General features: G+C 52.2%; 7 protein-coding genes across 7 annotated transcripts; 4 read left to right on the forward strand and 3 right to left on the reverse strand.

Annotated features, from left to right (window-relative positions):
* Nucleotides 1–1,533: 1,533 nt before the first annotated feature.
* On the reverse strand, nt 1,534–3,389 carry N7459_000652 (putative transcription initiation factor TFIID subunit 12; the record flags this gene model as incomplete). The annotated part of the gene is made up of 2 exons (XM_056939837.1): nt 1,534–1,788; nt 1,848–3,389. 2 exons carry the CDS (start codon nt 3,387–3,389, stop codon nt 1,534–1,536), a joined length of 1,797 nt encoding a protein of 598 aa, XP_056804117.1.
* Nucleotides 3,390–4,553: 1,164 nt separating this feature from the next.
* Nucleotides 4,554–5,411, reverse strand: N7459_000653 (uncharacterized protein; the record flags this gene model as incomplete). The annotated part of the gene is made up of 3 exons (XM_056939838.1): nt 4,554–4,869; nt 4,919–5,284; nt 5,347–5,411. The coding sequence occupies 3 exons, from the start codon at nt 5,409–5,411 to the stop codon at nt 4,554–4,556; spliced, it is 747 nt and encodes a 248-aa protein (XP_056804118.1).
* A 512-nt stretch (nt 5,412–5,923) lies between these two features.
* Nucleotides 5,924–8,008, forward strand: N7459_000654 (proteasome regulatory particle lid subunit RPN3; the record flags this gene model as incomplete). The annotated part of the gene is made up of 3 exons (XM_056939839.1): nt 5,924–6,422; nt 6,501–7,798; nt 7,865–8,008. 3 exons carry the CDS (start codon nt 5,924–5,926, stop codon nt 8,006–8,008), a joined length of 1,941 nt encoding a protein of 646 aa, XP_056804119.1.
* A 520-nt stretch (nt 8,009–8,528) lies between these two features.
* Nucleotides 8,529–9,938, forward strand: N7459_000655 (trans-hexaprenyltranstransferase; the record flags this gene model as incomplete). The annotated part of the gene is made up of 2 exons (XM_056939840.1): nt 8,529–9,716; nt 9,777–9,938. The coding sequence occupies 2 exons, from the start codon at nt 8,529–8,531 to the stop codon at nt 9,936–9,938; spliced, it is 1,350 nt and encodes a 449-aa protein (XP_056804120.1).
* A 644-nt stretch (nt 9,939–10,582) lies between these two features.
* N7459_000656 (SMP domain-containing protein) lies at nt 10,583–13,445 on the forward strand (the record flags this gene model as incomplete). Its single annotated transcript, XM_056939841.1, has 2 exons — nt 10,583–11,052; nt 11,123–13,445. The coding sequence occupies 2 exons, from the start codon at nt 10,583–10,585 to the stop codon at nt 13,443–13,445; spliced, it is 2,793 nt and encodes a 930-aa protein (XP_056804121.1).
* Nucleotides 13,446–14,087: 642 nt separating this feature from the next.
* On the forward strand, nt 14,088–17,941 carry N7459_000657 (putative cytoskeleton assembly control protein Sla2; the record flags this gene model as incomplete). Its single annotated transcript, XM_056939842.1, has 12 exons — nt 14,088–14,095; nt 14,155–14,201; nt 14,275–14,292; nt 14,384–14,459; nt 14,541–14,698; nt 14,786–14,866; nt 14,919–14,976; nt 15,030–15,214; nt 15,273–16,318; nt 16,370–16,519; nt 16,579–17,793; nt 17,855–17,941. The coding sequence occupies 12 exons, from the start codon at nt 14,088–14,090 to the stop codon at nt 17,939–17,941; spliced, it is 3,129 nt and encodes a 1,042-aa protein (XP_056804122.1).
* Nucleotides 17,942–18,962: 1,021 nt separating this feature from the next.
* On the reverse strand, nt 18,963–20,043 carry N7459_000658 (HMG-box domain-containing protein; the record flags this gene model as incomplete). Its single annotated transcript, XM_056939843.1, has 3 exons — nt 18,963–19,435; nt 19,486–19,805; nt 19,856–20,043. 3 exons carry the CDS (start codon nt 20,041–20,043, stop codon nt 18,963–18,965), a joined length of 981 nt encoding a protein of 326 aa, XP_056804123.1.
* Between the last annotated feature and the right edge of the window lie 915 nt (nt 20,044–20,958).

The following is a 20,958-nucleotide window of genomic DNA, read 5'->3' on the forward strand; positions in this document are numbered from 1 at the left end:
CCTTCCGGGCTGCGGCCCTGAGCTTGTTTTTGTTTGAAGCGAAATATTCCCTCTTGTTACTTGATAGACCATTTGTTTTTAACACTGTGACTTGCGCCAGGCATCTTATTTCCGCCTTTGCTCCTTGTTGTGCCTACCATTGGTTCTTCAAGAAACTGCTGACGTTCATGCGTGATGTGTGTATTCCTTTGTTTTGCTGGTTGTTCAGCGCCCTTGCCTGTCTTTCTGCCTCTATATGTTGTCGTCTTGGGAGAGCTGTCATACTTCTGTGTTCCGAAACGGGAGCTGCATGCCTACCCCCTTCTGGACGACTTTTTCACCCTTCGCATGCCAAGCATCTCTATTTGGCTTGCAAGACCGACACTGTACCACCACACGAATCTCTGATTGATTGACCAATCAGACCTGACCGACTCTCTCTCCACGTTCTCTATATCAGACTGCACATCCAATCTGTGTCACAGATCATTTTCCTTCTGCTGTTTCTATTCGTTTCATCACCATGCTCTCGCACAGTCTCAACCAACGTCTCCCTATCGTCTCTCGTCCTAACACGCAGAAGCAACCGTTCTCCCAATGCGGGAATTGACATCACAACAAGAAAGACCGAAGCACTTTCCTCCATGTAATGTGGTCTGTGGACCTTCCTCATGTCTTGTCTCTATTCCCTTTTCCATTTTCTCTTTTCCTGTCGATTCGTCTTTTCAATTTGCGCGCCTCTCCATACCCTGTACCAATCACTATACCACTTGTCTTATCTCGACCGTGTTGTCTCCATTTGTCACTAAGATCCAGATTAGCAGATTCTTAACGTGGGAATCCTCACTCTGACAATTTCCCCTTTCCTTTTTGTCCCTCTTTCTATGCTAAGTTTTGAAATTAGAGATTACATTTGATGACGTGTACCACTCAATGTTGGCGTGTCTGGGCTCAGGCGCTCAAGTTAGAGTTTCCCTGCAACTCTGGGTTTACAACATTCTTTTTAGAATGAGTTGAGCAGGCATCTGACTAGGTACAACCAGAATTTCAGGGAGAACCGTTGTAGCAGCTCTGAAGTAATTTACTACTAGTGAGGTAAAGATCATGGTTATTGCAGCCATGTAAAGAAGTCGTCAGTCTATGTGGCCTATCTGAATCCATAGACGTTGTTGAGCCTAGACATATGAACGCCGATCACTGTTCTCATCCACCCGATCCCCCGCGTACATTAGAAACGGAAAGCAAAAAATACCGAATTGACCACCAGGCGTAGTAAAACCATTAAAAAACGAACATGGGACAGGACCTGAGACCGAATCGTGGAACTAACTGGGGAGTATGTGGATTTCATAAAACGCGAAGGTAATGAATAGTGAGACGTGGAGAGGATATCGGAGATAAATAGGAAGCAAGAAGGGAAATTTTGATCTACGGTGATGCAATACCCAAACTCTTTTAAGATCAGGGACGGGGAGCTTCCTGAATCGAACCTGCAAGCGATGGCATCAGGTAGGTTGAGTATATTACCGAAAGCCAGCGATGTGAGCGCTGGCACTAATCAGTTCGACCCTGCGTGACCTTGGCTGCCTGAATGGCGGACATCTTTTGCATCCACCCTTGGGTAGGCTGGGGCTTCTTGACCGTGCGCAGGTCATCAGTAGAGAACCCGGAAATGCGCATATTGTAGTTGCGCTCTAGGACGAGCTGAATATCGCGAATCTCAAGAGAGGAAGAGGGGCGTAGCTTGGCGAGGCGACAGGCCTGAGTGATCACATCATCAACGAAATCATCGGCCATTTGGAGGACAAACTTTACGGCATAATTAGAATCAGGCATTTCGAGCATCTCTCACAACCATGAAGACGTACCTCTTCGGCATCGGGAGTCAACATCTCTCCCTCGCCCCCACCGGTGACCTGGCGGACGAGTATATCCAGCATCTTCTTGCTGAGCACATGTTGACCTTCGCCCTCCAAAACATAACCGGGATGCTTCTGGATAGCTGGTTGGCCCATCATGCCCATCGCACCATGACTGGGGCCACCAGACAGCGATGGTCGGGCCGAAGGCATAGGGACAGGTTCAGGGGTAGAAACATTGAGGGTTTTGGGGATGGCCATATTAATATTGCGAGCGGATGCCTCAGCTGACCGGTTGTTCAGGTACCCCTGAGGGTGGGGTTGCTGGTTGTTCACAGCCTGGTTCATTTGTTGTTGCTGGTTCTGATTCTGGTTGGCAGTGTTGTAGTTCTGGGCCGCCTGCTGCATCGCAGCCTGGTGCGATAAAGGACGAGGGGGCCCTTGGTTGATCGGCTGAGAGCCTGCTGGAGTTGGAGTTGAGCCGTCTGCGTTGGGTGTCTGGGTGAAGGTAACTTGCGCGCCTGGGGTACTCTGTTGTGATGGCGGCTGTGGTCGCTGTGCTGGGGGCTGTGATGTGGAAGGTGCAGGCGTGGCACCGGCGGACGAGGCAGAGGGTGCTTGCCCAGGTTGGGAAGTGGAGGGGGACATCGCAGTCTGGCCAGCCTGACTGCGCGCGGCATTGACTGCCGAGTTGATCGTGTGGGGTGCTGGGGTAGGCGCCTGCCCAGGCATGCCACCACCGCCACTGCCTGCTGCGTTGCCTGGTTGGGTGTTCGGTGCTGCCTGAGATGCTGATGGTACCGTAGGAGCTTGCTGAGCAGACGGTACTGTTGTGCTCTGTCCTGCCTGACTCATCTGCGTATTCTGCTGCGACTGCATTTTGAATGTCTCTTGCTGCTCCTTGAACTTGGTCAAAAATTCACTACCCTCCCGGAACAGCTTCTCAGCCGCCAGCTGTCGGGTCTTGACTTCTTGAGCCTCTTCTTGAGACATATTTCCTTGGGCCTGACGTTGTGAAAATTGCTGGCGAAGGTCCGTGAGTCGTGCCCGCCCAACCTCCTGCTTCTGCAATGCAATGCCATACCGCAGTCGAGCCTCGGGAATCCACGTTTGTACTTGTTCTTGGGTGACATTTGGCGGAAGGTAAAAGTTGAGCGAGCTGACCTTGGCTTGGATCTGAGGGAGTAGTTGATTCAGAGATTGTGGATTGTTGGACTGAGAGCGCTGAACGGGCTGGCCCTGCTGCTGCACCGCAGCCGCTTGGGCTTGCTGTTGCTGGATCGCCTGCTGGCGGTTCTGCTGAAACAGCCGCATGCCTTTCATCAGATTCTGGGACAGCTGTGAAAGCTTCATGTGGGCCGTTTGATACTCGTGGCTTGTTGGATCCCGGGTGGTGAGCGACTCCCAGAGAGTCCGCACCAGCTGGGTATGCTGGGCTTTCTGCTGATCATTAAGATGCGGGAGCTTCTGCACCTGGTCTGTTCGGATGAGGTTGGAATGCTGCTGTGGCGGTACCATAGGCTGGCCAGTCTGGCCCTGTGAACCGTCCATGTTCGCAACAGTCGACGTTCAGTGCGCGGAGGCGAGGGCCGGCTCGGACGTGGCAACCAAGCAATAATTAAGCTGGCAGAGTAGCGGATGACTCGAATGTTGTGGGATATATAACAATAGGGCATGGATTACCCATGCACACGCAGGACTCGGACGGATAGAGCCCTGAAGGGATTGGATTACGGGCGGAATGGAAGTCTGCCATGAAGGCGGAGGTTGCCCGTCGGTCTTGGCGCCCGACTGGGGGCGCTTCAGCCGCCGGCGTTAATGCTGGCAGAACACGGCAACTTTCATCTACCATACAGGGGCTTGATTTCTTACTATTTTCCTTCGCATTGGAAATATGTCTGTAGGACTATTTAACAGGTGATTTTCAATAGAAGCCGTGGATATAGTATATCACTGCCATCAACCCGACCTGCCAGTGGTGAGCTCACAAACCCATTAGGTACCTAGGTAGACATTGGCCCTATTGTAGCAACTATTTCTCCATGAATTACTCCTCGTGGGTCTAAATCTATGCGTGTCTACAATGGTTACCTGGGATAAAATCAGATTTACGAAGCAGCCGACCACAGCGTTGCTTACTCTAGATGGCTTCAAGAACGTCAGGCCCAAGCGGGATGAAGCCCACTTTAAGACCTCTATATAGGGACAAGGGTACATGCAAGAATATCTACACTGGTATAAGCGGAAACAAGAGATCGGTTCATACATCTTTATGGAGATTATCAAATGCAAACCATCAATGGATATCTTTAACAGGTCAGAATGGTGATAAGTAGGTTAAAGAAGAGCGCACATCAGCGAACCTATCCTTATTCATCCACGGTTGTATTGAGCCAATCATATAAGATAGTGGGCAAGTTGTATCTTATCTTGGCTGACTATGGGGTTGCAGGAGCTTCATCTTCCCCGGAAGGGAGCAATCAAGTTGGGCCCATTTAGAGTGACAAAGTTGGGACGTGAAGCATTGAGAGCTCTCAAGTCCCTAGTCAAAGAAGGCCATAGGACTGTTATCACTCAAAGGGCAAAGCCATTCTAGGAGGCAGGTAAAAATCAATAAAGACCGACCAATCTCCACATACTGGAGCCCGAACACTAGACCCCGGTGATCTAGGAAGAGCAAAATGCTCGTGCCTGAAAGATTTATATCCTGCATTATCAGCGCGTAAGCCCACCAAGATCTCGTTCTATGCCTGTGACTCGATCTTCCAGTGTTCGTTTTCTCCGTTCCAACTCATCGATTTCGGCCAACTCCCGCTCAATCTGCTCGTCGGTGATATGTAGAGCCTCTGAATGAGATGCAGAAGCACCGGGATAATCATAATCATCATCGTCACTTCCGTAAGAATGCCGCATTTCCTCTAACTCTGCGGTGTTTGTGGCGACGCGATCTTCAAGGTGAGCAATAGAGTCAGTAATCAGCTCGTGTCGATATCGCAAGCTGGAGATCTTCTCTTTTGCACCTGCGATAGGACTGAGAGCCCGGTTAGAATGGTTGCAACCAACAGGATGACATAGCTTACTAGACATTGCACAAAATATCCGCACCACGAAGCAAGACTTCAGTGTTTACTTCGCCTCGAGGCCCCCGAGTGGATGTACCCGCGGATCGTTTAATCTCTTCCATCATGTCAGGGCCAAGAACTCGGGCAACGGCGGACTGGTTGCGGCCGTTTCGCGCAGAGTAGATGCGACTGGCCATCGATTCGTTCTCGATTTCAGCGGAGAACGTGGTTCCACGTCGGGTCGCGCGCCGTTGTGATGCATGACTCTTGGCAGCAGGGTTGATCTGGAACAGAGCTCGTTCATGGACTTCGGTGTCGCGGATCAAGGCAGTGATGTCGTGTGAGCCTAGGAGCGCGTTCGTGAAAATGCGGGGCCGGGGGAACCTGTTAGCTTCCAAAGGTTGGAAGGGAGTCAGATATACAGGGCATTCCAAGGACGAACATACGGCAGGTCGGCGATGGCGTTTGAAGAGAGCGAGATCTGCTCCAGGTGGGAATCGAGAAGCGGCATGGTTGCGGGTTGAAGCAGCCTCGAGCTCGAGTTGTTTGGGCCGCTCGATTGGGAGCAGTTGCGCTGGTGCCTCAGGCCATCATCTCCAAAGGCCGCTTGCTTTTCCTCCCTTTATCTCATCTCCTTCTGATTCTTCTTCCCTTTTTCTATTAGCTTGCTTCTGTCTCGCAGTAGTGACTCTCCCGCTACCTCAAATAACTTCCAGAGCCGCTGTGCCCCGAAATTCCCGGGACTGCATTCGCGACCATTCAGCACCTGCCCGGTAAGCTCCCCCTGACTAAGCACTCCTCTGGCAACTCGCGCCCGTCTGGTCTCTTGACATCACATCACCCATCCACTTCATCTATCTGTCGCTCAGCCCATTTCCCTCATCAACCCTGTTGGTATTGGTGACTTGGCACTCCCAGTCTTGTCATTCTGCCTCCTGTACTCGTTCTGTGCTTCCTATCGCCCGTCCCCTACTTCTTTCTTAGCTTCGGTACTGCTCAGCTGAGCTTGACAGCTTGGGAAAGATGCCGGCCGAAAGGCGCTCTCTGCGATCAAACAACAAATCCGATACCTCTTCATCTGCTAACGGTGAAAAGGCACGCTCAAACTCCCAGGGTTCGAGTGCCAAAGACAAGGCTGCGCCCTCGACTCGCGCCGCCGCCAACAAGGCCAAGCCGGCTCCGGCAAAGAAAGGCGCCACCAAGGGCGCACCGAACACCGGAATGGAGGAAAACGATCAGTCACACATCAATGGATCAAAGTCCACTGAGAATGGTGTGAATGGTTCAGACGATGTTGAGATGGGAGAGGATACGGCAGGTGCGCCTACATCCTCATTCAACACCAGTAAGGGACGGAATGGTGACGAGAAGATGACTGTTGTAGTGCCTCCGACCAAAGGTTCCAAACTATCCGGCAAGTCTGGCCAGGACAAGGAGGAGGATATCACGATGGAAGGCGTGGACAATGGCGATGTCGAGAAATCTGAGCCGGAGGTTGACCCAACGACCAAGGCCATTCAAGGTTTGTTGCGACTCCAGTCCATCCCAAAGAAATGGTCCGTTTGCTGACGCCAGTACTCTGGCTTTGTTGCTGTATCAGACATCAAGACCAACTTCACACTGCTCGAGCGAGCTGTCACCCACTTCGATCCTCGGTTTACCCTGCGTGTCCTTCGATCGATATCGTCGATGCGGAAATACATCACCCCCGAGGTCCTCGCCGAAGCTATCGTGGAAACATACCCGGCCTCCAGTTCGATGGCATCGTTCTTGCTCGAAACCATCGACCAGGCCAGTGCTTTTGACAGTGCTTTAGCCAGCTCGAAGATGGAAGTTGATTCAGACAAGAATAGGGTGGCCCCGAAGGAGGTGCTGCCCGAGGTGGATGCATACCTGGCAATTTTGGTGCAAATCTACCTTTACGACCAGCGACAGATTCAGAAGGGTGCTCGCTTCTCTACCGACTTGATTGAACGCCTACGGACTCTCAACCGCCGCACTCTGGACTCTCTTGCGGCCCGTGTGTATTTCTACTACTCTTTGTTCTTCGAACAAATCTCTCCACTTCCACCATCCCCAGCAGCTGCCGTCACCAACATTCGCCAGCCATTGTTGGTTGCCCTCCGAACCGCCGTACTCCGGAAAGACGTTGACACGCAGGCCACGGTCATGACCCTGCTGCTCCGCAACTACCTGTCGACTTCGCATATAACACAAGCGGATCTTTTGATCTCACACAGCCGGCTCCCCGCGGCAGCTTCCAACAACCAGATTGCCCGGTATTTGTACTATCTCGGTCGCATCCGTGCCATTCAGCTGCAGTACACCGAGGCCCATAGCCACTTGATTGGTGCAACTCGCAAGTCCCCTACCAGTCACAGCGCTCGTGGCTTTTACCAGGCCTCCCACAAGCTGCTCGTTGTCGTCGAGCTGCTGATGGGTGACATCCCGGACCGTGCGGTTTTCCGTCAGCCGGCTTTGGAGCGGGCCATGCATCCCTACTTTCTACTTGCGCAGGCCGTCAGTGTCGGCGACTTGGATGGCTTTTTGAACATTGTCAGCACTCACAGCTCGACATTCCGCAAGGATGGCACGTACACGCTTATTCTTCGTCTGCGACAGAATGTGATCAAGACTGGCATTCGCATGATGTCCTTGTCTTATTCGCGTATCTCCCTGCGAGACATCTGTCTCCGTTTGGGTCTCGATAGCGAAGAATCGGCGGAATACATTGTGGCCAAGGCCATTCGGGATGGTGTCATTGAGGCATCTCTGGACCATGAGCATGGTTACATGAAGAGTAAGGAGGTTGGCGATATCTACGCCACCCGGGAGCCTGGGGAGGCATTCCACGAGCGCATCCGTGCTTGTCTGACTCTGCACGACGAGAGTGTCAAGGTACGCTTTTTTTGATCTCACATCCCTTCTAGGTTTTTTTTATCCTAACCAGTCTGTGATGTCTAGGCTATGAGATTTCCCATGAACCAGCACCGGCTGGAGCTGAAGAGTGCGCAGGAGGCGCGGGAACGGGAGCGAGAACTGGCCAAGGAGATCCAGGAAGGAGACATGGATGAGGATGATGCTGGCGGCGACTTTGATGCCATCTAAAGAGGGCGGTGGCTCCGTTAATTGATACAGCAGTTCTTCTGCCGCGCTGGGTCCCTACAGTCGTAGCGGCCTACTTCATCTTATGTGTTAATCGTGTGCAATTTCGCTTTCTCTCTTGGGTGTGTACGAAGGGGAACTTGCCGGGCTCCTCTGGCTGGCATGATCTCTGTGTCTCTTATACTGGAATTCTTCTCTTGAATAGGGTGCCTGTGTATCGTCTGATCGTAGTCTTGATTTTCTCTGTAGCGGAGCATGATGCAAATCTAGATCGGCATCGGTCTGGGTCAACATGAACATAGTCAAGAATATCGGCTTGGGGCGTGTGTGTGGTATGTCTCGCTATCGCAGTCTCCGGACGCGACTTCGGGGTGTTGGGTGGTCCGTGTCGTCCCGAGAGCTCGAAATCTTCCCGCCCGCGACCTCGAATCCCACCCAAACAACCCTCCATTTCACGAACAATTTGATGCTCCTGACCTAACTGCCTCGCTTCAATAGACTTACGAAGAGCCCTGCACTGAGCATGCGAGCTCGAACTGTGACGGCCGCCGGGCTGACCGTCACGCGCACGCCTGCCACCTCCGTGTGCACCCAATGCCTTCGTGACGACCCGGTATTGACTCAAAATATCGTCCAATCTCGAAAATACCATCCTACTCGCCGGAGAAATGTCTCCCCCTTCGGTGCTGCAGTGTCCGCAGCTCAGGCTGTCTTCAAGGGTATGCCGAAGGCACCTCCGGGTATCTCGGTCGACCCGTTGCGTATTGTCGGCAAGGAGCTGAAGTTCTTGACCAAGAACATCCGCCAATTGCTGGGATCAGGCCATCCGGCATTGGACAAGGTGGCGAAGTACTATACACGCAGTGAGGGCAAACACATGCGGCCGTTGCTGGTCCTCCTCATGTCCCAGGCGACAGCCTTGGACCCTCGCAAGCAAACCTCGAATTCGGCCGCCCCAAGCCCTGTCGATAATCCTCTTAGCGCCCCCTCCATACTTGATGACACAAATCCCGATGTTAATCCGCTCGTGTCCCGGTCTGCCGATGGCCAATACGACTTCGCTGGTGACGACAACATCCTCCCATCGCAACGACGGTTGGCTGAAATCACGGAGCTCATTCACACTGCATCCCTTCTCCATGACGACGTCATTGACAACGCGGTGACTCGCCGCGCCAACAGTTCGGCCAATTTGGCGTTTGGTAACAAGATGGCCGTACTGGCAGGCGATTTCCTACTGGGTCGGGCCTCGGTAGCCCTGGCCCGGCTGCGCGACCCCGAAGTCACCGAGTTGATGGCGACTGTCATCGCCAATCTCGTGGAGGGCGAGTTCATGCAGCTGAAGAACACGGCCCAGGACGAGTCAAATCCCTCGTTCACCGACGAGGCCCTGACCTACTACCTCCAGAAGACTTACCTTAAGACCGCCAGTCTGATCTCCAAATCCTGCCGCTCTGCTGCTGTGCTGGGTCACAGTGCTCCCGAGGTTGTCGAAGCTGCTTACGCCTACGGCCGTAACCTTGGGCTGGCTTTCCAGCTAGTGGATGATATGTTGGATTACACCGTTACCGAGGCAGAACTGGGCAAGCCGGCTGGTGCTGACCTGGAGCTGGGTCTAGCGACTGCTCCACTGTTGTTCGCATGGAAGCGCAATCCCGAGCTTGGTCCCTTGGTTGGCCGCAAGTTCCGTGAGGAAGGTGATGTGCAGAGAGTAAGTGAACGCGCAACTGTTCTTGCTTTTTCTGGTTCCGATGTTAACTTTGTCACCTAGGCTCGTGAGCTTGTGTACCGCAGTGACGGTGTTGAGCAGACTCGTGTACTGGCCCAGGAATATGCTGACAAGGCTGTTGCCGCCATCAGCGAGTTCCCGGATGGCGAAGCCAAGTCTGGACTGATCGAGATGTGTGAGAAGACCATGCGCCGGAGAAAGTAGAATGCGTAGGAAGGATCTGTACCATTGTCAACATATACACTGTTTGCTTATTTGCCATTCTCTTTGCTCCGGCTGCTTTGCTTCTCGAACGTACATGTATACCTAGATATATTGGATGTGTTGAAACCTTGACCAAGTGAGCATTTGGTAGACCATTAGATTTTTTATTAAAACTTACAGATTAGTAGACTGAAGGTGCAAATCCAACACTAATGTAGATCCTGGACGAGCTTTTCAAGTCTGCGTTAAAAAATGTTGTCACCAAATGCTGGACGTTCCTGACAGCTGGTCGGAATCTGAGGGGCAGAAACGTATCATGTAAGTATTATATATTACATACATTACATACGCACAATTTATCGGAAAACTGGCGCCTATCAATGCATTCGTTACCATGAAAATACTACCCAACCCAATTTCACCAGATATCCAGGTCATGCCGTCATAATCCCGGGAAGCTCCAACTTCACCTCTCAACTGCTCTGCTCTTCTCTGCTTTCTGTGCAGTTTTTTATCGCACTCTTTCTTGTTCCTGTTGTTAGCTGTCTTTCGTTTCCCCTGGCAAACTAACCTTTTGGACATCCTGGGACCCTTCCCCGAATTATGGAGATTTTCGCCCGCCAGCATTGAACAACTGGTTCCAGATGGGCTCGCTCGGCAGCTTCCTCGTCGTATACGTGCTCGGGGGACTCACCTTAATCCCGCTCCTCCTGCTGCTCGTTATCCTCTATGCCTACTTGACCCTGCCAGGTGCTCCGGCTTTGCAGCAGACCCATGAACGAGCTCCGGACCTTGTCCATCGCCCTACTGATGACGAGTATAGCTTGAAATCCGGTACCGATCAGCTGGCCGAGAAGTTCTACCGTATGCATGACTCAGATGTTGCTGCGGGATATTTTGCTGTCTGCCGCGAATATGTGCCCGGCGGAGTCAATGGGAAGCCCCCGGAGAGAACGACTCCGGCGGGGGAGGTCGTTGCCGCCGAGAGTCCTAGCGTTTATCAGGCTATGTACCGCAGCTTGTTCGAACGCAAACAAGTCCCCAGCATTGAACCTGCAAAGTCGAATGGGAAAAACATCAAGAGAGCACGAAACGTCTTCTACATTGTTCTCCGGTATGTACAACTCTATTCCTTGATTGATTGGCGAACCGTTCAGTGACGACGACCGCTGTCTTCCACTTAGACATGGCCATTTGATGCTTTATGACGATGCGAACCAGGTAGAGGTGCGATATGTCATCTCTCTCGCCCATCACAACGTGAGCCTTCATGGTGGCGAGGGCGACATTCCAGAAGGTGAATTGTGGGTCAAAAGAAACGCTATCTGCCTCTCACGGCGACTGGAATCGCTCGGAGAGCTGGGAGGACCGACACCGCCATTCTACCTGTTCTCCGAGAATTTATCAGAGAAGGAAGACTTTTATTTTGCCATGCTGCAGAACCAGCAAAAGCTCTGGGACTTGGCAGACCGTCCGCCTACGCACCAGGAATTCAACGTGAAACATTTAGTTGCGTTGGTCCAACGACTTCATTCTTCCGAAGAGCAATTACAGACGCGATGGATTAATGCTATTCTTGGACGTCTGTTTTTGGCTCTTTATAAGACTCGCGAGCTACATGACTTCGTACGAAGTAAGATCGCGAAGAAGATTTCACGTGTCAACAAACCCAATTTCATCAGCAAGGTCGGTCTGCAGAATCTTGATATGGGTGAAGGGGCCCCCTTCATCACCAATCCCAGACTGAAAGACCTGACTGCCGACGGCAACTGTTGCGTCGAGGCCGACCTCCAGTACACTGGAAATTTCCGAATTGAGATATCCGCCACGGTGCGCATTGACCTTGGGCCACGATTCAAGACACGGGAGGTTGATATTGTATTGGCAGTGGTCTTGAAGAAGCTAGAAGGCCACCTTTTGGTGCGCTGCAAGCCACCTCCAAGCAATCGACTCTGGATATCCTTTGAAACCATGCCGAGAATGTCTATGGAAATCCAACCCATTGTCAGCTCGAAGCAAATTACTTACAGTCTCATTCTGCGCACGATAGAGAGTAAGATCCGTGAAGTGGTGGCAGAAAGTATCGTCCTTCCATTCTGGGATGATATCCCATTCCTTGACACAATGGGTCAATCATTTCGCGGGGGTATATGGCAGCGAGGCATGCCAGATGCTGGCGTGCAGGTGGAAATACCTGACGGGTTTGGTAATGTTCCATTGTCACCCAAGACTGCTCGTGGACGCTCGGTCGATGCTTTGAAAACCAAGGATGATCGGACAATGAGCATGCCTATCCTTTCTGAGTCACTGTCGCCGGTGAAATCGCGCAATACATTGAACTCATCCAACTTGGACCTGCAAAAAAATCATTCGACGGCAGCGTCGACTGGCATCGAGAGACCGGACAATACGACGTTGCCTCGTGCTATCCGGTCACAAACATTCTCTCATGCTGCGGATCCAGTCCTCACGGCGGACAATGCCAAATTCAACAAAGTCGCATCGGAGAACAAGGATGAAGAGAACAGCAGTGCAACTAATGCCATGATTGAGATATCAAGTCGCTCTCCGCCTGCTTCCCCCAACCGAACCCCGAGTAGTTCGCCCCCCACTGGTGGTCTTTGGATGTCAGAAAACGCTGTCCGTAGCCGTGAATCCTCTATCGCGGAATCGCTCGACGGCATTAACGCCAATATTGACAATGTCAACCAAAGTCCTTCATCTGCTCATCTTGAGGGCAACTCATTTTCCCGTCCTCGCAGTTCACGAGGCAGTTCTACCACCTCCATTGCGACTGATAGTCGCCGTCGGCGCAGCACTGTGGAGACTCTGACCAAGTCTTTCACATCATCATCGTCGACCGACAAGTCGTCTGGCAATATTACCATTGGGTCAGCAACTGCCGCTGCAAAGAAATGGAGTTGGAGTGTCTTCGGGAAAGGTGATGTGACTGCTGAACAGGAAGCAAACCGATCTTCATCAGGGGCTCCTGACCAACCCATAGGGCGTGGGCATCCTCATCCACCCCCTGGAGCCCCTCTGCCTCGCCCGGACAGGTACGCTTTGAAGCGGAACGCTGGAACCTTGCCTAAGCGCAAGCCCGTGGCGACCTCATCTCTATCAGAGGGGTACGGCATCGGTGACGCAGAACGGCCCGTGCCACTCCCATCCTTGCCTCGCAGAAAGCCGATTCCCCCAGCCGTGCGCACTGACAGTGGCACTGATGAACTACTTGTGATTGAGGCGCCTCAGGATTCGGCGCCTAACAGTCCCGCTATAGGAGTTTCTGATTTGGAAGAATGCCATAGAGATCCGATTTCACTCGACAAGAACACCTCGTCCCAAGCTTTCTCGTTTGCAGCGCACGAGAAGAGGGATGGTGAGGGCGGACCAGACACTCGATGTTTGACATCTATTGAACCAGTGCAGGCCCCGTCTCCCAAGGCAAATAGCGGCAGCGAGGCTGTGTCTCCATACCCGGAGCAAGTTCAAGTCTCTTCCGCGTGATTGATCATGTAGCTCTGGCGACCGCGCGATGCAAATTGGGCCGGCCCGATAGGTCCTGTGTCAGTCACTATGCGGCCCCTTCTTATTGAGACGGCGTTCCTGAAGACATTGTGATTAATTATTTCCTCTCGGGGTTGCATCACATCTGCGGAACAGAAGCTTTCCTTGCTGAATTCCGGTCTGGGACCCGATGTATAGAGACCGTGGTTTGTTTCCGATGTTCCGGCGCTTCTGTTGCAACCTAGATAATCGAATAATAGCCGAGATCTGTATCCAAGGAACAATGCAGTCTCACCGTAGAGGGGCAGAAGTTAAGTGCTGCCTGAAACAATGTATGCGTAGCCGTAGATGTCGTGTACTTGCATGGCGTCGGACAATGATTGTATCGCATGGCCCCAAGGGATGATCCGAGCGGCGGCTTAGGCGTCGCCAAGACTGACAGGCGCCAGCTTTCCCCCAACGTCATTGCGTTCCACGTGCAGTTGAACCCCGTCCTTCTCGCCATCCTCTGCGTTTTATCGGTTGGCGCTCTTCCTGCCATCCTGGCGTTGTCCAGACTAGGAATCCATCGCGAGCTTTGAACTCTTCACTCCTGGTTTCCCTGGATCCCCTGAACTCGCCCGCATCGCACACCCGTTCAGGATGAGTCGGTAAGCGGGATCCCAAGCCCATCTCTTGCGAGGATAGCGTGATTGACCCAATGGCGCAGGACGGAGGCCGATCTGGCCATCAATATCCGAAAGGCCACAAGTATCGGTAAGCTCTTGCTCTGGACGAGTCTGAACGGGGAGCAGTAAGGGAGAGGCTAATGAGTTGACTGTTGCGACAGAGGAAACCGCGCCTAAACGTATGTCCTGACACTTGCTTGACGATACTTTAAAACTTTCCAATTGCGCTCGCTCTTGTTCGATTAACTCATCGCCTTTTTTCACTCGCAGGGAAACATGTGCGGAGCTGTATCGTTTACACCTGGGACCATAAGTCGTCGGCGGCCTTTTGGGCGGGCATGAAAGTGTACGTGTCGTACAGTCGGAGTCGGATTTAGATGAAATAAACCGGTGGAAATAGCTGACTGGTATATTCGCCCCCTTACAGACAGCCTGTTCTTGCAGACGAGGTCCAGACGTTCAAGGCCCTGATCACCATTCACAAGGTTCTCCAAGAAGGCCATCCCATTGTCGTGCGGGAAGCTCAGCAGCATGCCAATTGGATCGATAGCCTGATGAGAGGAGTTGGAGGTGACGGTATTCGAGGTATGGTCCCGACTGTGTGACGGACCTGCGCGCAAAGAAGGCGGGGGACGATGCATACCGTGGTCAGCCATTGACATCCAGAAACAGGATACGCTCCACTTATTCGCGAATACGTCTTTTTCCTTGAGTCGAAACTGGCTTTCCATCGCAATCACCCCGAATTCAATGGTATGTTGGTGGTGGGTCGGTGCGAAGGCTGGGAAATCGCTGACAAGCGTAGGGTTGTTCGAATATGAGGAGTACATTAGCTTGAAGACAATCAATGATCCAAACGAGGGGTAGGTAACATTCTCGCCTTTCGCCTTGGCAATTGGAGTGCTGACATTCGCAGTTACGAGACCATTACCGATCTTATGACCCTGCAGGATCAGATTGATGCTTTCCAGAAGCTGATTTTCTCGCATTTCCAATCTGGAACTAACAATGAGTGCCGAATCTCTGCATTGGTACCCCTGGTGCAGGAGAGCTATGGCATATACAAGTTCATTACCAGTATGCTGAGGGCGATGCACACAAGTATGATCTGGACGCATTAGTTTCTCTAGCGAGTGTGCTAACTGGTCTTTTTGTGTAGCTACTGGGGATGACGAAGCTCTAGAGCCGCTCCGGGGTCGCTATGATGCTCAGCACTACCGACTCGTTCGGTTCTACTATGAATGCTCCAACCTACGTTATCTGACCAGTCTGATAACCATTCCAAAGTTGCCTCAAGACCCGCCGAGCTTGCTGGGTGAAGACGATGAGCGACCAGCTCTGCCGAGGCGACCTGCCAAAGAAGTTGAAGTGCAGCCTTCGCCCCCCCCAAAGGTTGCTTCCGAGCCAGAGCCCATCAATGACTTCTGGACCACAGAAGCTAGACGCCAGCAAGAGGAGTACGAAGCGGAGCAAGCCCGCCTCCAACAGCAATGGGAGGACCAGCAACGGCAGCAGCTTCTTGCCCAGCAGCAGGCTCAACTTGACTTTGAGGAACAGCAACGTCTGCAGGCCGAGCAACAGCGATTGGCTCAAGAGCAGCTTCTGCGTGACCAATACCAGACACAGACACAAGGCCGACTGGCCGAGCTGGAGCAGGAGAACCTGAACGCTCGTGCCCAATATGAGCGAGACCAGCTGATGCTGCAGCAGTACGATCGCCGTGTCAAGGACCTGGAGGAGCAGATGAACCAGCTGAACTCGAATCTCAATTTGCAAAGCGCCTCCAAGGATGAACAGATTCGGTCTCTACAAGAGCAGGTGAACACATGGCGCTCCAAGTACGAGGCTCTGGCGAAGCTGTACTCGCAACTCCGACAGGAGCACTTGGATCTTCTCCAGACCACCAAGAGCCTAAAACTCAAAGCTGCTTCTGCGCAGGAGGCAATTGATCGGCGTGAAAAGTTGGAGCGTGAACTCAAGACCAAGAATTTGGAGCTGGCTGATATGATTAGAGAACGCGATCGTGCTTTACATGACAGGGATCGCCTGACTGGTACCAACAAGGATGAGTTGGAGAAGATTAAGCGGGAACTTCGCATGGCAATTGATCGTGCTGAGAATGCCGAACGCTCAAAGGGCACCGAGATTTCATCTATGCTGTCCAAATACAACCGCGAGATGGCTGATTTGGAGGAGGCCCTTCGAGTAAGTGTCTGAAATTGAAGCGCTGGCTCCATTTCAAACTGACAGTCGTAGAATAAAACGCGAGCTCTTGATGACATCTCCAACCGTCACTCGGAGCGTCAAGGTGACCAAGACATGGCACTCCGTGAGAAGGACGAGGAGATTGAGGTATACAAGTCTGGTATGGAGCAAGCGCTTATGGAACTTGAGGAGCTTAAGTTGGTAGGTGATATCCTAGTCTGTGCATACCTGGTGGCTAATTATCGAACGCTGTGCCACAGAATCAAGGCGATGCCGACAACGCATTGGACAGCCAGATCGATACTGTTCTCCATGGCACAGTTGCTAAGATCAACGACATCATCGACTCAGTACTGCAAGCTGGTGTGCAGCGTGTGGACGATGCCCTGTACGAGCTCGACTCCTCCATGCAAGCTGGCAACCAGAATGCATCGCCGCCATATGTTTTGTCGCAGATTGAGAAAGCCTCAGCTTCTGCAACAGAGTTCTCGACTGCCTTCAACAACTTCATTGCCGATGGCCCTAACAGCCCTCATGCGGAGATCATCCGCACCGTGGCTATCTTCTCAGGATCCGTTGCAGATACCCTGAGCAACACGAAGGGTTTGTCGCGCTTTGCCAATGACGATAAAAGCTCCGACCAGCTGTTCAGTGCTGCTCGCAAGTCCGCCCAAGCAACAGTGCGATTCTTTCGAGGCCTGCAATCGTTCCGGCTCGAGGGCATGGAGCCGTTGCAGAAGACCGATGTGGTCATCAATAACAACCTAGAAGTTCAACGAGACCTGCAGGCGCTGTCGAAGCTGGTCGAATCATTCTCACCCAAGAGCAGCAAGATTTCCACCAACGGCGACCTGGGAGACTTGGTGGATCAAGAGCTCACTCGGGCGGCTGATGCCATCGACGCAGCCGCCCAACGCTTGGCCAAGCTCAAGAACAAGCCCCGTGATGGCTACTCAACGTATGAGCTGCGCATTAATGACTCTATCCTGGCAGCTGCTATCGCCGTGACCAATGCAATCGCCGAGCTTATCAAGGCTGCGACAGAGACACAGCAGGAGATCGTTCGTGAGGGCCGTGGTAGTTCTTCTCGAACAGCATTCTACAAGAAGAACAATCGCTGGACAGAAGGTCTAATCTCTGCAGCCAAGGCGGTCGCTACATCTACCAACACTTTGATCGAGACTGCTGACGGAGTTATTTCGGGCCGTAACTCGCCTGAGCAGCTTATTGTCGCTTCCAACGACGTCGCCGCCAGCACAGCACAACTGGTGGCTGCCAGTCGCGTGAAGGCCACTTTTATGAGCAAAACCCAGGATCGACTGGAGACAGCTAGCAAGGCCGTTGGTGCAGCCTGTCGAGCTCTTGTGCGGCAGGTGCAGGACATCATCAAGGAGAAGAACCGCGATGACAACGAGGTGGAGGACTATGGCAAGCTGAGCTCACATGAATTCAAAGTGCGCGAGATGGAGCAGCAGGTTCGTTTCATTTCCCCGTTCTCCAACAGGCTCAATGGCTCATCATCTCCGTGTTCAACAGGTCGAAATTCTCCAACTCGAGAACAACCTCGCCCGTGCTCGCCAGCGTTTGGGCGAGATGCGCAAGATCTCCTATCAGGAAGACTAGGTCTTTCACATGTGTCTGTTCTTGTCTGTTTCTTTTCTGATCTGCCCCGTGGAGTCGACTGTCTATATCCTGGAAACCACGTCGGGGGTAGCCTCTCCCGTATTCCATCATCGCTCCCTAGTTTTCTTGTTGGGGACAGTAAGTGTCGTTGATCAGAGTGTCGCAGCAAGCGCATTGTGACCCTGTTCAAGTGGACTCGGTGTTTCCATTACATCCCCGACCCAAGGCTCAATGCATCCAGATATCGTGTTCCGTACTCTAGACCCCATGTCCCATGTATTCAATCTCACTCCGTAAAGCGAAAGACCCAGACCCCAGCACAGCGAGACTGGGAAGTCGAGACCGCCGCACGCAACAAAGAAGCTGCATGAAGCCAAGCGGATTCCCCACAGTCGCGCAGCCGATCCTCGGGTCCCGCGTCTTGGCGGCGCAGCGCTAACAAAGGAACCGGAGACGTCACTCGACGCCTCGAGGACGAGGACAAAGAATGGCGCGCAGGAAGATCCTGCAACCAGCCAGTGGTGCATGTGTCCAGCTCAGTCGCTGATAGAAGCCGGGTCTACTCGTCATGGAGCTGGAACAGCTCCAGGACCCTCGACCAATCTGCGACAGGCTTGACAAAATCTACAAGCTTACGGCTTACGGCAGGGAAGAAACGGTTCTCGACAACATATCAATATTCATTCCGCAAAAAGGAATAGTAGTACAAACCACAGCCGGCGCCTGCGAAAACCCCGTGGGACCGAAAAACGCAGACGTGTTGACAGACCTGCTGTGGCCCTCCCAGCCTTTGCAGGGAGGTCAAAACAATGAAAACGAAAATGGGTATCCTGAAGAACGCTCGATAACTGGAGAAAAGCGCAAGGAAAACACAATCGTAAAAAGCAAAGAATTTTTTTTGAAGGTTTTGTTGTTTTCTGGGTGATGGGCTGCGGTTGCTTGGCTTCCATAGATGCTGCTCGTCATACGATCGTGAACGTGTTCGTCGTGCCCGAATGTGAATGCTGCAGAGTGAAGACCTCTACTCCAGCTGCAGGAGTTCCTCCAGGTTGAGGTTCGGGTCAAACTCATTGCCGTTCAAAGGCTGGAAGTTCACAGTCTCAGCAGGTATGCGATTAAGTTGATCTTGAACAAGCCGCGCAAACTCTGCCTCGTTATCAGGGACTGAAACAGGCGCAATAGAGTTAGGACCAAAAATCATGTCAGCGTCATCCAACATGTCAATCAGTCCATCATCCACATCAAGGAATCCCGGGTTCTCGCTAATCAAGGACTGGGCCAAGCGAGTTTGCCCAGCCGTATGGGCAGCAATGAAAGGAATAGCCATGCCATGGATGCGGGAACGACGACGTGGCTTTTCTCCTGGACGACGAGGTGAGTACTGGTAATCAGGATGATCAATGGCATGCTGCCGTTTCATCTGATCTGCAAGAACCTTAAACTGCTCTCGCACTTCGGGGGACTCCGATCGCCATTTGGCAGCGATGATGCGAGCTGTCAAGTTTAGTAATGAGTGACAGAGGATGGATATAGAGTCCACATACAAATCTCAGTGATCTTGAGATCAGGATTTTCAGCAGTCACTGTATGATGGTGATGCTGTCGATAGAGAATGAACGAATTTGGTGGGCGGGGCACCTTCGTAGAGCTCGAAGGGAGCTTACAATCGCCATTCAGCATAGCATGATGAACCTGGCGTGAGAGATAGTTGTGTACCATTGAGTCGGTGTATCTCATTTGACCAGGGCCGGGAGCATTGAGGACGAACGGGCTGAAATTGTGCGGCAGAGGAGGTGTAGGCAACAGACGAACTGCAGAGATGCTTTCGTCCTCAATCCAAGAAACTGGTCGATTAAGGAGAACACTATTTGAAAATGTCAGCTGTGTAGTCAAGTCTAAACCCGGAGAACTTACCTGAAGCGTCGCTGTAGCTTGCGTACATTTGGCCATCCAATCAGCTCGACCACGTTCATTGGCAGGAGAATTTCATTTCCTGTGGCTGCGAGATTGGATGGAGTGGTTGAGTGTTGCCAAAGAGCCTCAGTTGCCTTGTCAGGGTGCGAGGTTGCCTCGTAGAACTCCTTTGAGAAGATCTCGGTCATCTTGAAAGCTGTGGGCCCTCAAGAAGGCGAGGCAGAAACAAGACGGCAAGTAAGGGAAAGAAAAAGAAAAAATCCCAAAGGCAGACTCGGCAGAGCAGCCAAAGGCCACAAAGACTTGACACCGAGAAAGATGGGATGAAAGCAGGGGTGACCTCACGAGAATACTGAGACACGCAAAAAGCGAGCTCAGAAGGGAACAGAAAGGGTGGGTAGAAAAAAAGGAAGCAGAGGGGAAAGCGAGATAAGAGGTGAGATGGAGAAGGGGAGAGGAAGAAAGAAGAAGAAGGGAGGGAGGAAAACAAAGCGCATTAAATACCTCAGACGAGGAGGTTCTTTGTGTGAATGTCTGAGAGCTTGAACCTTCCCGGCTTAGTGGGATGTTTGGCTTGGTCGCCACGGGGATATCATCACTAAACCTCCTCCACAAAAATGATCATATGATCATATGAGCAAACAAATGATAACCGTAGGCAACAGTTGCCATGCCGATTGCTAAGGCGATCGTGCTCTTGGAAAACATGACCGGAGGTGTCTTGTGCTAGAGAAATGCCCCAACCAGCTTCAGTATACTAGGTCTTCCCAACCTCGAGTCAATGAAATATGGTCCTGCTCCGCAGAATCCTATCCCAGATTTGTAGATGCCGAGACTGCAGAAATCCATACGCCTCGAACAAAATCCCACTCGGTAGGAATTAAGCAGCGGCACGGGGCGCCACGTGGAATGGCTGCAGATCGGGCCGCGACCCGCTCAGCCCTACTATGCAGCTCCACCGGCCGGTGGACTTGGGAATCTACCAAGCGTTCTGTTCAGCGTCCCGGAAAATAGTGAATGTAAATCCATGTAGACTTCAGGCTGAGATGGGTCAGGCAACAATACCTGCTTGAGGATTTCTGGACCAAAATGTACCAAGGATC

This window comes from Penicillium hispanicum, assembly GCF_028827665.1.
Source record: "Penicillium hispanicum strain IBT 35686 chromosome Unknown utg000001l_segment0_segment0, whole genome shotgun sequence".
Taxonomy (NCBI): Eukaryota; Fungi; Ascomycota; class Eurotiomycetes; order Eurotiales; family Aspergillaceae; genus Penicillium; species Penicillium hispanicum.